Genomic DNA, 13,094 nt, shown 5'->3' on the forward strand with positions numbered 1-13,094 from the left:
GAGGGTGTTGTGCCACCTTTATTATTCAGGAACAGGTAGCCAACCCAAGAACACAGCCCCACATCTCCCCCCAAGCACCAAGACCCCAGCTTCAGATGTAGCTGCCCTCACCCCCAGCACAGCCTCCCCCACTGACAACCTCTAGGGAGTCTTCCATGGGGGGGGCCCTTGGACGCCTGCTCCCCCTGAAAGCTGATGCAGCGAATTGGGGGGTGATAATACCCTCAGAAGCGGGCCCCTCCCTCTCCATCCCCCTTGGCAGGAGGGTCAGGGGTGCCCTAAAGTGGCAGAGTGCGATGGGGAGGGGGGCTCCCATGAGATGTCAATTAATAGAATCCGCAGGAACACGGATATTTGTGCCCCCCACCCCCACCCCAAATTGGATGAGGCTTCTATACAGCCTTGGGACCGTTGGGGGGGGGGCGGCTATCAGCAAAGTTTGAAGTTCTGCCTTTTCGCCCCAAGAACAGATTTTGTTTCACACTACATCTGCCCCTCCCCCTTTAGGACCCCTCCCTTTTGCCCCCATTTAGGAGATCAAACAGGTTCATCGTCCCCGGCCCACCTACCACACAAAGCAAGGGAAGACCCCTCCACAAGTCCCTGCTGCCCTGGATTCCCCCATCGCCCCCCTAAGGCTGCTCTGGGGTGGGGTGGGGGACTGCAGAATATCCCTGCAGCTGCGCCCAGGCAGGCCCCCGTCCTGCCCCCCACACAGGGGCTGCACCTGGGCCCTACAACTACTACGCCGATGCAAGCAAACGGCAGTGCAGCCCCCCCCAAGGACCCCGCAGACTGCAGAGACAGCGTCCTGCCCATCGGGGGCTGTGCTGAGCCACCACCCCTCCTGCGAGAGGGGGGGCTCCTCCCCACTGCCCCCTGAAAAAGGGGGTGCAGGAGCAGCCACTTGGCAGAATCACTGAGCGCCGGCATTCTCCTGCTGCAGGTTGGGCGCTGATCTCTGCCGGCGCATGCGGGGTGGGGTGTGGCCCTCCAAGACTCCCGAACGGCGCTGTGGGTAGGGCTGGTGCTGGTAAGGGTAATAGTTATGCTTGCGTGGGGGATGCTGTTCCTGCCCCCTGCCCTTGTTGCGCCTGCCCCGCGGCCCCCCTTCCAGGGAGTGGCGCCGAGTGGGCTGCTTCGGTGGCGCAGTGGGACTGCCGTGGTTGTTGGGGCTGGGGGCCCGAGGCGTCTCCTCAACGGGGGGCCCTTCCTTCTCCTCGCCCACCATGAAGGCGGTGCTGGGCCCCCACGAGTAGCGGTGCTGCGGGTTGCTCTTGAAGGGGAAGCGCAGCTTGCAGTCCTGCGGGGGGATGAAGCGGCTGGGCCCCCGGCGCTGTTGTGGCTGCTGCGGCTGCAAGTTCTGCAGGCGCAGCTGCTCTTGGCGGAGCCAACGGAGGCGCCCCCGGCGGAAGGCAGGGTCCTTCTTCATCAGGCGGGAGACCCGGTCGCAGGGCAAGGACCCCTCTTCTTCCTGGGGAGTCATGGCATCCCCCGAGCCCCCGGTCTCCCCCTCGGCCACAAAAGCTCGGCCCTCCTGTGCCAACAGCAGCGACTGCCACTCCTGCTCCAGCTCTTCGTCTTCCTGGGGGGGCAGAGAAATGGGGAGATGGCAAGGGGGTCTGGAGGAAGGGTACTTCTTCCCCGGAGTGGGTCAGGCCAGACACAAGGTGGGGAGGAATTATGTGGGGTGTGAGGGACGCTTAGCCAACCCAAGACTCTACACAAGAACAAGTGGGTGTCTTAGCGAGGGACATCAAGGGTGTGCGGTGTCTTCCATTTATTTACTGCAGGAGGCGAAACCAGCTCAAGCAAGCCAGAGTTACACCCCCATGGCACAGCAGGAGGGTTAAACGGGCCTTGGGGAAACCCTGCTGCCCACCTGGGCATCTGCTCACCTGGGGCGACACCGGGATGACCTGCTCCATCTTGACCACCCGGTCTCGCAGTGACCGGATCTCTTCGTCCTTCATGTTGTTCTGGATCTTCACTTCCTGCAGAATGTCCGTCAGCTTGTCAATATGTGCCCGGAGGTCGCTGACTTCCACGCCTGGTGTGCTGACCCGGGTTTCCGTGTTCCCAGGTGCTGGACTGCCTCCTGTGGGGCCCTCCGACTCGCCCACGCCCACTGTGTCCCAGATGTCCCTGGCCACGGCGCGCCAGCTCTCACGCTCGTTTGTGTCGCGCCGGCCGTAGAGACGGCAGAGTTCCTTCATCTTGACGATGCTCATGGCCTCGATCTCCTGACGGGAGTGCCGGAAGTCGTTGAGAGCCACTTCGTAGCAGATCTCCTTGACTGCCTGCATCTTGAGGTCAGCCAAGGTCAGCCAGCGGGGGTCCTTGGCCGCCCGTCTGCGCTGCGGGATCTGGTACACCCGTAGCGGCTCCCGCTTCTTGCCTGAGCTGGGCAGGCCGCAGCGGCGCACAATTGTCTGCACTTTAGTGGCCGGCAGCTTCTCCCGCAGCGAGGAAATGAGACGCCAGCTCTCCTCACACGAGCGCTTGTCCGAATCGTCGCCACTGTCCGAATCTGCATACTGGGAATTGGGGGGAGGGGGGTGTTCCAGGTCAAGTGGTTCCAGCAGAAACAGACATTAAACACAAATTACTCCTTCACTTACAACCACGACTAAGCTCACAATTTCTTACTGAGACAGTTGTTCCGTAGGTTTGGCCCAGTGGTGGGTTTCTACCAGTTCGTCCTGCTTCAGGCTCCGCCCACCTGCCCGGACATCATCATGGGTGCTCTGCACACGCCCAGAAGCGCCACGTGCACTCCCGACTCCGAACCAGTAGCAAAGGGCAAGTGAGACTCACGACTGGTTTGGCCCCATTTTACAAAATCTCTTGCCACAGTTCTTAAGTGAATCACTGCAGTTAAATTAGCAACGTGGCTGTATAGTGAATCTAGCATTGATTTTGCGTGGCAGACGACCATCAAAGGGAATCGACTGACCATCGTAGATATGAAGCAGTCACCGAGGGTCTGAATTCTGACCACGTGACCACAGGGACTCTGCAAGGGTTGTGTGGAAAATGGTCCTAAGTCCCTTTTTTAGTACTATCGTAACTTTGAATGGCCACTAAATGAAAGATTGTTAAGTCAAGGACTACCTGTAATGCATTGCACAGATAGTCCTTAACTTATGACCACAACTGATGCTGTCATTAATTGAGTCACGCCCGATTTTATGACCTTTGTGCTGTGGTTGCAAGCTGTCATTAAGCAAGCCTGGCTTTCCCCACGGAGGCTGCTTGGGAGGCCCCGAACACAGCCACGTACCAGCCTCTGCTGCTCCAGGATCAGGTCCGCCTCCTCCTTCTCTCGGCGGTATTGCGTCTCCAGGTCCTGCAGCCTGACCCACAGGGGGCAAAGCCGGACATTCAGATGAGGACACTGAGCAGCTTCAGCCACACAGAGCCCTCCGACCCCCGTCCCCGGGGCCCCCCCTCCATAGCAGGGTCAAAGCCCCCACCCAGGCCTTGGAAAGGAAAACAGCCCGAGGAGGGGCTGAGAAAGCAGGGCCCACAGCTTCACCCACCTCTTCTCCATCTCCAGCTTGATGTCGATGCCCTGCTTCTCCAGCAACTCCCTCTGGGCGAAGTTCCAGTCCACGGGCTCCGCCTGGCCCTCGGGGGGCAAGCTGCGCTCCCGCTCCAGCCGGGCCTGCTCAGGGTGGTTGAAGCGGAAGACGTGGTTCTTGCCCATCACCACACGGTTGCCTGATCGGGGAGCAAGGCGAGTAGGGGGAGGTCAGCTCTGGAAGGGGAGGCTTCAATCACAGCAGCAGCAGCTCCAGGGACCGTGGAGGAAGCGGGGGTGGGTGGCCCCGGCACATCCAGGAGAGCCCCTCCCCTTTCCCCCTTACTTGGGCTGGCTGCCCACAGAAAAGACCCCCAAGCAGCGAGGGGGCCACCACGGGCCCTTTGTGGGGGAATCTCCCAACCAATGAAGGAGTCTTGAAAGCCACACAGCCCTCGGGGCAAAGGTAAAGGAGGGGCTTTGAGGCTGCAGCCTCCTTCGCTCGAGGCCCCAGCTGGAGATGCTCTCGGCAGCCCCCTTCCCTGGGCAGGATGGCCCCCCAGCAATACCTGATCGCAGCACCTGGGGCTCCATCACCTGCTTCCCGTTGATGTATGTCTCAGCCCCTCTGCACGGCTCTAGGGTGACCACGACTGCGGAGGAGACAGGCAGGGATCAGGGCCCGGGGCCCTCGGGAGGCAGCCCACACCTGTGGGGCTGAGGAAGAGCCGACCGTGCCCCAGGCTGCCCTTGAGCGGCACTGGCCCAAGGGGCATTCTAAGTGCAAGGCATGGAGAAGAGTGGGTGGCAGCTGGACCTTGGGGCGGGCAGGATGGTGACCGGGATTCCTCCCTGCCCCCCGCAATCCGGTAAGACACCCAAAGAAGGCAATACCTGCTGCTGCCTGCTGCCCCGTGGCTGGGCCCCCCTGCTCCGGGCAAGCACAAAGAGAGGGGAGAGGAGACTCGGTTATCCTGACCGCCTCTGGCAGTCACACCGGAGGGAGGAGCTGCGCCTGTCCCGAGCCTCACCTTCTCCCGACTCGCAGGTGACGCTGCGGAAAACGCAGTGCTGCTCCTGAATGAACTGCCCGCTCAGCCGGATGTCCGCGTTCTGCTGGCCAACTCTAGGCGGGAGAGTGGAGACGATCAGGCCCGCTGACCTCGCCCTGTCCGCCAGCTGGGAGACCAGCCCTCCGTCCATCGGCGCCAGGCATGGCGCAGCCTCACCTGGTGACGCTGTCTTTGAGGTGGTAGAGCAGGCACTCTGACATCAGGGGGTCCTCGTTCAGGTTCACCAAGTGGGGAGTCTGGGGAGGGCAGAGATGGGCATCAGCGTGGGGCACAGCCTCCCCCTGGCCCAGCTGGACCTTCCTGCCCGTTTGCAGGGCTGGGACCCTGAGTAGCCAGGCTCGGGGTGGAGGTGGACGGGGGCTGCCTTTGTAGGTGCACAAGGCAACACTTTTGGGGCTGGTGGGGGGGGGAGATTCTCCACAGGGCAGACTCCCAAGGAGTCCATTCTAAGTGGCCGCACTCTGGCACACCTTGCACACGGAGCTTACCTTCTTGGGGGAAAAGACCCCAACGGTGCCCCCGTCCTCTCGAAGAGCCACGCCCATCTCTGCTAGGAGAGCTTCTCTGCAGCAAAGACAAGAGACCCCTGCCACTGAGAGCCCCTGGCTGGGTCACTGGGAGAGTTACAGGCCTGGGGCCGTTGATCTCGTTATAAGGACGTTTTTCAAGTTTTTCAAGTTTTTAATGTTTTTCTTTTTAACATTTTTTATGGGATTGTTCGCATTATTTTATTCTTTGTTGTAAGCCGCCCAGAGTCCCTTGGCAGTTGGGCGGCATAGAAATGCGACAAAATACATCCATCCATCCAGAAAGTTTGCCTGGGGCACCTCAGGGGTCCTGGGCAACGGAGCTTCTGCTTGAATGAGCACCAAAACCATCGCTGGGGAAGTGGCAAAGCTACCGCTCAACCTGTCAGAGCCGGCAGCCGGCAGCTTCTCCCGCAGGGAGGACATGAGCAGCCGACTCTCCCCGCCGGGGCTTCTCTGAGGCATCACCAACCGTGCACAGCGGACGATGGCAGCTCAGATGCCCCCCGAGGACTCCCCTGGCAACCTGATGGCTTTGGGCCCTTATTGCCCCCCCCCCGCCCCCCAGGAAGGAAGCTGCAAATAAACCTGCAGCCCACTGAGCAGGCCCTCCAGGGTCTCCCTGGCAGAACTGGAGCACAGAGGCGGGGGGGGGGGGGGCACCTGCACTCACCTCTCCATCCGCATGGCCTCCGTTTTCCGCAGTTTTTCCTCCCAGGTTTCATTCAACTCTGCAATGATCCTCTCGGTCTCCTACAAGGGGGGGAGGAGGTCGCTCAGGCACGTGGGTCCTGAGAAGCAGCCCCTCTGCCCAAGCTCCCGTCGCTGGGCAGAAGGAGGGGACTGGCTGTGCTGCAAGGGGGGGAGGGATCTGAGCCCAGCGGCTGCCTCTGTATCGCCAGGGAGGATGAGAAGCCACCGACAAGTGCTGGGCTGCTGTGGCTGTGGAGGATGGGGCGGCCTTTGGTAGCCAGGGAGCCTTGGGGTGGAGGCTGCTCACTGCTGGGAAAGGGCCCCTCAGAGGGCAGAGACTGGAGGGTCCCTGGTATCAGAAACCAGGCAAAGGGAGGGCAGCCTCCCTGCCGGGGGAGACCCTGGGCGCTTGTGCCCCAGAGGGAAACTGGGGCACGAGCAGAGGGCCCCTCACCTGCAGCCTCTCCATGGCCTCCTCCGTGCACAGCATCTGCTCCTCAGAGTCCGGCAGCTGCAGCTCCAGCTCCCCATTGAGGGCTATGGGTTCCAGCAGGAGGGAGGAGGGGGCCATTGAGGCAAAGGGCGCACTGGGAGTGCTCTGTCCGCCGCCTGGATCGGCCGACTCGGGCCCTGCAAGGACACAAGCCGAGTGATGGACGCGTCTCCCGGCTTCCACCAAACTCCCACTTGGTCCCTCCGCCTGCCTCGCACTGGCCACCACCTCCCCTGCACCCAGATCTGCCCCTACCTGAGAAGCAGGCGCCCGAGAGTCCCTGGGCGGAGAGGAGGTCCCGCAGCCTGGCCACCTCCTCCTTCAGCTCACGGATGAGCCGGGCGTTGGGGTCCTCGTTGATGATGGCGTTACAGCGGATCTGCTTGGCACGGTCGGCATAACTGGGGCAGGAGGAGACGGGCACTGAGACAAGGGGGGCTGGGGGGAAGGGCCGGGCCTTGGCATGGATCTTTGCCACACGGGGGCCCCTCTCCACATTCCCCGACTCCCCTCCGGGGTCCCCCTTCTCACTCACCGGAGGGTGCTCAGCGTCTCCTCATAGTTGATGTCGGCTGGGCTGAGGGCGGCGATCATGGCTGTGCGAGAGTTTCCTCCTGGAGAAGGGAGGAAGCGGAGAGGAAGAGACCCGGCTGCCTTCTCTCTCTTCTCCCCTCCCCCCCCACAGGAGTGGAAAACCGGAAGTCCCTCTGCCCGTCAACCCTTAACAAGCACTCCTTGTGCCTCTGAGCTTCTGCTGAAGCCTTTGGGCTGGGGAGAATCTGGAGAGCTCTAGCCAAGACATCCAGAGGGGGGTTACAGATAAGGGGGGCCCTCCCCTCTTCCGCCTGGCCAAGGCTCGACCAGACCTTCCCTTCCCTGCTTTGGCTGAGCTGCTGCAGAAGCCTGTTTTCCTGCAGGAGCCCCTAACTACATGTCCCATGGTGCCCACTCATAAAAGAGTGTGTCTGTGTGTGTGTGTCCAGGCCTCCTCAGGTGTTGCTCAGCTACTCACCCAAGTTCTCCTTCAGCAGCCAGGTGAGCACCGAATCCCGGTAAGGGATGAATTCGGATTTCTTCTTCTTGTGGTTGCTTTGCTGGGAAGGCAGGAGGGGAAGTGAGTCGGGGGAAGGGGAAGAGGGTCCCCCAGGGCGGAGAGGAGGGAAACGCACCCACAGAACCTGCCATGTCTACCCTCGCTCCCAATGTCTCCAGCCAAGCACCCAAAAAGCCCTTGTCCCATCTCTCGGTCCAAGTCCCCCACCCTCTGTCCCCAAAGCACCCCCCCACACCCCCACAATCTCTGAAGGAGACCGGCTCTTGCTCACCATCTCGGCCAAGGCAGAGATGACCTTGCCCAGGGTGGTCAGGGATTTGTTGATGTTGGCGCCTTCCTGGAAAAGTGGGCGTAGAAGAGATTCCACCCTTAGCCCCATGGACATGGAGAAAGGACGGAGCTCGCGCTGCCCACCCGCCCGCCTGAGACCCAGGAAACCCGGCCCAACTCTGCCTTCTTGCCTTGAGCCTCATGCCCTTCGCGCCCGACGAGTCCGCTCGCTCGCTGCCCGCCAGGTCCACCAAACTGATCTTGCTAACCTGGGGAGAAGGGGAGGGGGCACAGGGTGAGGACTGGAGTCCCCCGGGGGCTGTCTTCAGGGGTCCCAAATTGATGCAGCAAGAGTTCCCCCGTGCTGACTGACCCCGGCCACACAGCCACACATCAATGCTCCTTCCCACCAGAGCCCCCGTGTGGGAAGGCCACCAGTGTCAGGCGAGCACGCAAATCAGCTGGACTCCATTAGAAATACCCATCCCACCTCGAGGGTCTTAAAGGGGCCCCTCCAACCTTGGGCACCTCATGGGAGACCCCCGCAGGTGGGCCCACCTCCTGGACGAGACCGGCCCTCCCACCTTCTCAGCGTCCAAGTCCGTGAGTTCATCATGCCGGCGCTGGGTGAAGACGATGGTGAAGACGGCGTGGGAGCGGCTGCTGGTTTCGTTCATATTGGTTGCAGCCACAGTCCTGGGAGGGCAAATCAGTGAAGGGGGGGTTGCGTTTCTTTCCTGGAACAGCCACCGATTTGGGATCGCTTGGTCCCATTCCAGGACTCCCCCATGCCCTGCCTTTGGAGCAGCCCCCCCCCCCACAGGCCTGGGCACTGGCTGTCTGGGTGGCTGTGGGAGGAGAGTGGAGGAGGAAGGCCCTCCTTAGCCCAGGGCCCAGACACCCCCGGCCCCCCCACCGGCAGGGGCTCACCTGGCTTTATTGCCGCAGTCCATGAGGTCGGCGATGTCCTCGAAAGACGTGACGGCCAGCTTGGAGAGGCCCTCCACGTACGGCCCCATGATGGGGTGCTCACGCACACGCAGGTTCCCACGGCTTTTGGGGCTCAGGAGATCCCGCACACGCTCACAGTAGATCTCCATGTAGCTCACCTGGGGAGAAATGGGGGGGGGGTGTTTCAGACTGAGGATCATGGGGTGGGAGTGAGGTGGGGGACAGCTGCCCAACGTACCTCCACAGAGCAGGACAGGGAGGGCGACGCTTCCTCGGCCACTCGGAGGAAGAGGTCTTCACAGAGCTGGAGGGAGAGAGGGGGGGGTCAAGGCTGGGCGGGTTGCCTCCCCTCCCTCCCTAGCCCCACATCCCAGCGATGTGGGATGGTGGAGGGGTTGAGGGGCTGCAGGCCGGGGAGAAGCAACTTGTGGCAAGGCGGCTGTGAAGCGCCTCCCCTGCCGGCTCCCGAGGGCAGCCGCCTCCTCCGCTCCAGGCACCTGAGGGATGATGCCCTGCTGGTCCTTCTCCTGCTTGCCCATCATGGTGTACGACTTGCCGGCCCCCGTCTGCCCGTAGGCAAAGATGCAGACGTTGTAGCCCTCAAAGGCGTGGAGCAGCATCTCCTCCCCTATGTCCTTGTAGACCTGGTGCTGGGAAGCGAAGTGGGGGTCGTCCTCCTGCAAGAGAGGTGGGGTGCCTCACGTGGGGTGCTGGACGCAGCTGGCCCCGTCCAAGGAGGGGGGGGAGGGAGGGAGGGAGGGAGGGACCCCCACGCAGGACAGCCAAGTGCAGCCGTCTCCCCACAGCGACACTCACCGAGGTGTGGGACCAGTAGGAGTAATCGAAGGTGAAGCTCTTGGGGGCGTCCTTGGCCTGCTTGGGGTTGGCGATGCCTGCGAGGAGGAGAGAAGGGGAGCCCCTCTGCCACATCCGCAATGGCAAAGGCAACCCTGGCAGGAGGACACGGCTGCCTTCAAGCACTGGAGGAGGCTCTGCTGGGAACCCGGCTTCAACTGCCTGGGCAACCAGCAGCTGCATCTGGAAGGCTCACAGGCCAGGCCGGGGGGGGGGGGGGGCGGGGGGGCTGCTTTGGGCTAGGATACCCACGTGGGCAAGTGAGCCAGCTCCCACCCTCACCCAAGTGGGCCCTGCCTGCCTCTCTGGCAGGAGCGCAGCCCATTCAGGCATGGAATCAGAGGCCTTTCCTCACAGCAGCCAAGCCGGTTGTGAGAGGTGAAAGGAGGGTAAGATGGGACTCGAGGCCACGAGCCGCCTCCCTCCTCCACTGATGCCACTCCTTAACAAGTCAGAGGTAGACTGCCATTGAACCTGGAGGCTCTTATTCACAATCGCTTAGGCTTTGGAAGCCAAGCAGAGCGTCAAGGCTGCCAGCAACATCTGAAAGTTATTTGCCCGGGGCCCTTTCGTCACAGACACCCCTGGCAGGATGCCCCCCTCCAGGGTGAAATGCTACTGGTTCGCACTGGTTCGGGCAAACAGGTGCGGATAAAAAACTACGGGTTCAGGTGAACCGGTAGTTAAAAAAAGCTACTGGTTCCTCCAAACCGGCATTTCCGACAATCAGCTGCGCCACGCGGTTTATATTCGCTAGAAAGCAGGAAATCCTCCTTTCTAGCAAAGCTAAATCACGGCACAGCCCTTCCCTCCCTCCCCCCCGCTGGTCTACTTACCTTCCCAAGCCTCCTTTTTCCGTGTGAAGTGCATGTTTGGCATGCACTGTGCATGTGTGTGCGTGCAGCGTGCTTTTGGCGTGCACCGCACATACGCGGGTAGCGAACCAGTGGCAATCCACAGAGGATTTCACCACTGCCCCCCCACCACCACCACCCCTGCTATATCTTGCCCCCTTCGGTCCTTGGGGAGCAGGCGGGAAACTCACAGGTGGTGGGTCCTTGCATCTGGATGACGCAGCTGGCCGCGTGGCTGATCTCTCGGGCGTTGAAGGGCCGCACCCGGACGGCCACTTTGACGGACGCGCCGGCCATCCTGGCTCCCTCTGGACAACAGCTGGGGGGGCAGTTTACCTGCTGGAAGAGGAGGGGCAGACGGGGCCCTGAGCTTCTTCCTCCCAGCTCGACCGGGATCAGGCCTCACACGGGACACCCCGGCTATGCCCCAGGCAAAGGGGGGGACTGGTTACGCCCCTCCCACTTTGTTCCCATCAGAACTTTCCTGACGCTGACCCTCCGCCCAGGAGGCTCCCCACAACCCACACGCTTCCAAGGGCCAAAGGCAGCCAGGCGAACCACATGCCAGGACCGGGCTGGGCCCTTCCCAGGAACCGGCTGGACAACCCGCCCGCCCCCACTGCACACACACCCATCCTCAGGAAACGCAGCACACCCCCCCTCCACATTTGGGTCACTGAGCAAAAACCTCCAGGCGGTGCAAGCGTCTGGGCGTGGTTGTGTGTGCGTGCGCGCGCACTTGGCTCCTCCTGACCCTGGCAGCGCTACGGGGGATGACGGAGCAAAACCCAGAGACCCCCCCAAGGCCCTTGGGAAATGCACCCCAGGACGGTGGCTGCCCGTGTCTTGGCTTGACACGAAAGCTGGTGGGGAGGGGGATTCAGCATCCAGGAGATGCCAAATCCCACCGAGGAAGGAGGTCAGCAGTGCCAGGCCCCCCGAAAGACCAAGCGAGCGTCTCATCTGAAGACCGACAGGGGCCCCCTTCCTTCTCTTCAAAACCCTCCAACGCCAGAGGGGAGGCAGGCAGCAGGGGCTGGCAATCCCTGCAGAGCCTCTTCTCAGGGTTAGGCCTGCTGAGGAAAGAGGGGCCTGTTGCCAGGGCCCCCCAGATTCCCTCAGGAAAAGCCAAAGGCCTCGTTCTGGGCCAGCCTTTCCTGCCTGGAGGCCTTCAGGGGGCCGAGGGGGGGTTGCTGTGCAAGCAGATACTGCCCCGGAACGGCCTGACCTGCTTGGCCTGCTAAGGAAACCCTTCCAGGCAGCAGAGGGGAGGGCAAACCCAGCTTGGAGCCCAGGAAGACGCGGCTGGATCACGAAGCTTGGTCCACTCTAACCTTTTTGAAGATCGGAGAGCGGCTGGGGGGGGGGAGATGGCTGGGGTGGTGGTGGGGGACAGAGACGACCATCCCTGTCCCGGCCAGAAATCATACAGGGAGGCCCAGGCTGCTTCTCCTCCTCCTTGCAATCCCCCTCCCCCTGCCCCAGAGCCCCCCTTTTCTGGAGCCTGCGCCTAAGAAGCACCAGCAGCCTCCCAGGCCTGCCCTCTAAGCAGTAGATTGATGGGTGGAGAAAAGAGGTGGGGGTTCCATCGTAACCCCCCAGTCTGTCTCCCCGGAGAGGCCGGTGCCCAGGCACCAACCCCACACCAAGGGAACAGCTGAAAGGCCCCTTCCTTTCTGAGCTCACTGAGCGGGCAGCTCCAGCTTTGCAAGGGCCCCAGCTGGGGGGCTCTAGCACTCACCACTCCAGGCCTCTGCACACCCGAACGTGGCCCCAACCAGAAGCCCCCACCTCCATCAACACCAGACCCCGTGTGGGCGCCTGACGGCCCTCCGCTTTGGGCAGGGACGGGGCCACAGCCGTGACGTCAAAGGCTTCCCTCGGGCCACCCCAGCACCGGCCTCTTCCTGGCCGAGGACCAACATGCAGGAAAGGGAGAGCCCGTCCAAGCAGCGGCCTCCTTTGTGAGCCGGATATCTGTGGAGTTTTCCCCCTGCCTGGAATTGGGGATGAATGCCAGGTAACCATGCCGGCTGCTCACCACTTGCTTCTGCTCAATGGACCCCCCCCCTCCATGGCCCCGCAATTCCCCCCCTCCAGGAAGAAGGGAGCAGCTGCTTCCTTGGGAGGGGAGCCAGCCCCCTCCCCCTCAGCCAGGAGGTGGGGCAGCAGGCAAGGAGAAGGGACACCGTCTTGGGACCCCGGCCGGACATACCCGTTTCCTTCCCTCCCACGGCCCTTTATGAACCTCTTCCTGGAAGGCCAAAGCGCCCCCCCCAGCTGGATGGGCCCCAAGGCCCCCCCTTTTGGCCAGCCAGGTGTCCTAGGAACCTGCTCAGGTCAGGCTAGATCCTTACCCTGAGCCACTTCCACATCCTCCCCCCCCTGCCCCACAGGTCAGCCAGCTGCCCCAGCAGGCACTGATGAGGGTCCCCAGGGGTGGGGCAGCAGCGGCCTCTTCCGTAAAGCTGCCACGGCGGTGCCGGTGCCCCCTTCTATGCACATCCGGCCTAAGGGCCAACCGTCCAGCGACTCAACGGCCCAGAGCCCCAGCTGCATCTTCCTCAGCCCCACTGACCCTCACGGTTCCTTCTGCAGACCTCCTCCCTCCCTCCCTCCCCCCCCAGGACTGTGGGGGAGCCCATGACACCAGCCCCAGATGTGGGCTATGCGCCCTGCCAACATCGTCACAGAATTCTTGCCAGAAACCTACAACCACTGCCAGTCAAAATCACCCTCGGGAAGTTGGGGTGGTGCCCATGCCAACCCCACCCTCTTGCCACTGATTTGCTGCCGGGGGC

The 13,094-nt window shown here is 62.3% G+C and overlaps 1 protein-coding gene across 2 annotated transcripts in view; it reads right to left on the reverse strand.

Moving 5' to 3' along the window:
* Nucleotides 1-13,094, reverse strand: part of KIF1C (kinesin family member 1C) — an 18,333-nt gene continuing 5,239 nt past the window's right edge. Inside the window, exons 2-22 of one of the 2 annotated variants that reach the window (XM_087893722.1) lie at nt 10,485-10,632; nt 9,401-9,477; nt 9,082-9,261; nt 8,823-8,888; nt 8,564-8,742; nt 8,218-8,329; nt 7,825-7,902; nt 7,635-7,700; nt 7,322-7,403; nt 6,845-6,923; nt 6,565-6,710; nt 6,271-6,446; nt 5,797-5,876; nt 5,085-5,160; nt 4,753-4,832; nt 4,555-4,649; nt 4,093-4,176; nt 3,543-3,723; nt 3,284-3,356; nt 1,899-2,537; nt 1-1,585 (exon numbers count right to left, since the gene is read on the reverse strand). In XM_087893722.1, coding sequence (XP_087749848.1) covers nt 917-1,585; nt 1,899-2,537; nt 3,284-3,356; nt 3,543-3,723; nt 4,093-4,176; nt 4,555-4,649; nt 4,753-4,832; nt 5,085-5,160; nt 5,797-5,876; nt 6,271-6,446; nt 6,565-6,710; nt 6,845-6,923; nt 7,322-7,403; nt 7,635-7,700; nt 7,825-7,902; nt 8,218-8,329; nt 8,564-8,742; nt 8,823-8,888; nt 9,082-9,261; nt 9,401-9,477; nt 10,485-10,590 — 3,324 coding nt within the window. In that variant the 5' untranslated portion in view covers nt 10,591-10,632 and the 3' untranslated portion in view covers nt 1-916. The remainder of the gene's footprint in view (nt 1,586-1,898; nt 2,538-3,283; nt 3,357-3,542; nt 3,724-4,092; nt 4,177-4,554; nt 4,650-4,752; nt 4,833-5,084; nt 5,161-5,796; nt 5,877-6,270; nt 6,447-6,564; nt 6,711-6,844; nt 6,924-7,321; nt 7,404-7,634; nt 7,701-7,824; nt 7,903-8,217; nt 8,330-8,563; nt 8,743-8,822; nt 8,889-9,081; nt 9,262-9,400; nt 9,478-10,484; nt 10,633-13,094) is intronic. The other variant, XM_034430845.3, reaches the window with a different exon arrangement.

This window comes from Pantherophis guttatus, chromosome 4, assembly GCF_059756535.1.
Source record: "Pantherophis guttatus breed Tessera chromosome 4, ASM5975653v1, whole genome shotgun sequence".
Classification (NCBI taxonomy): domain Eukaryota; kingdom Metazoa; phylum Chordata; class Lepidosauria; order Squamata; family Colubridae; genus Pantherophis; species Pantherophis guttatus.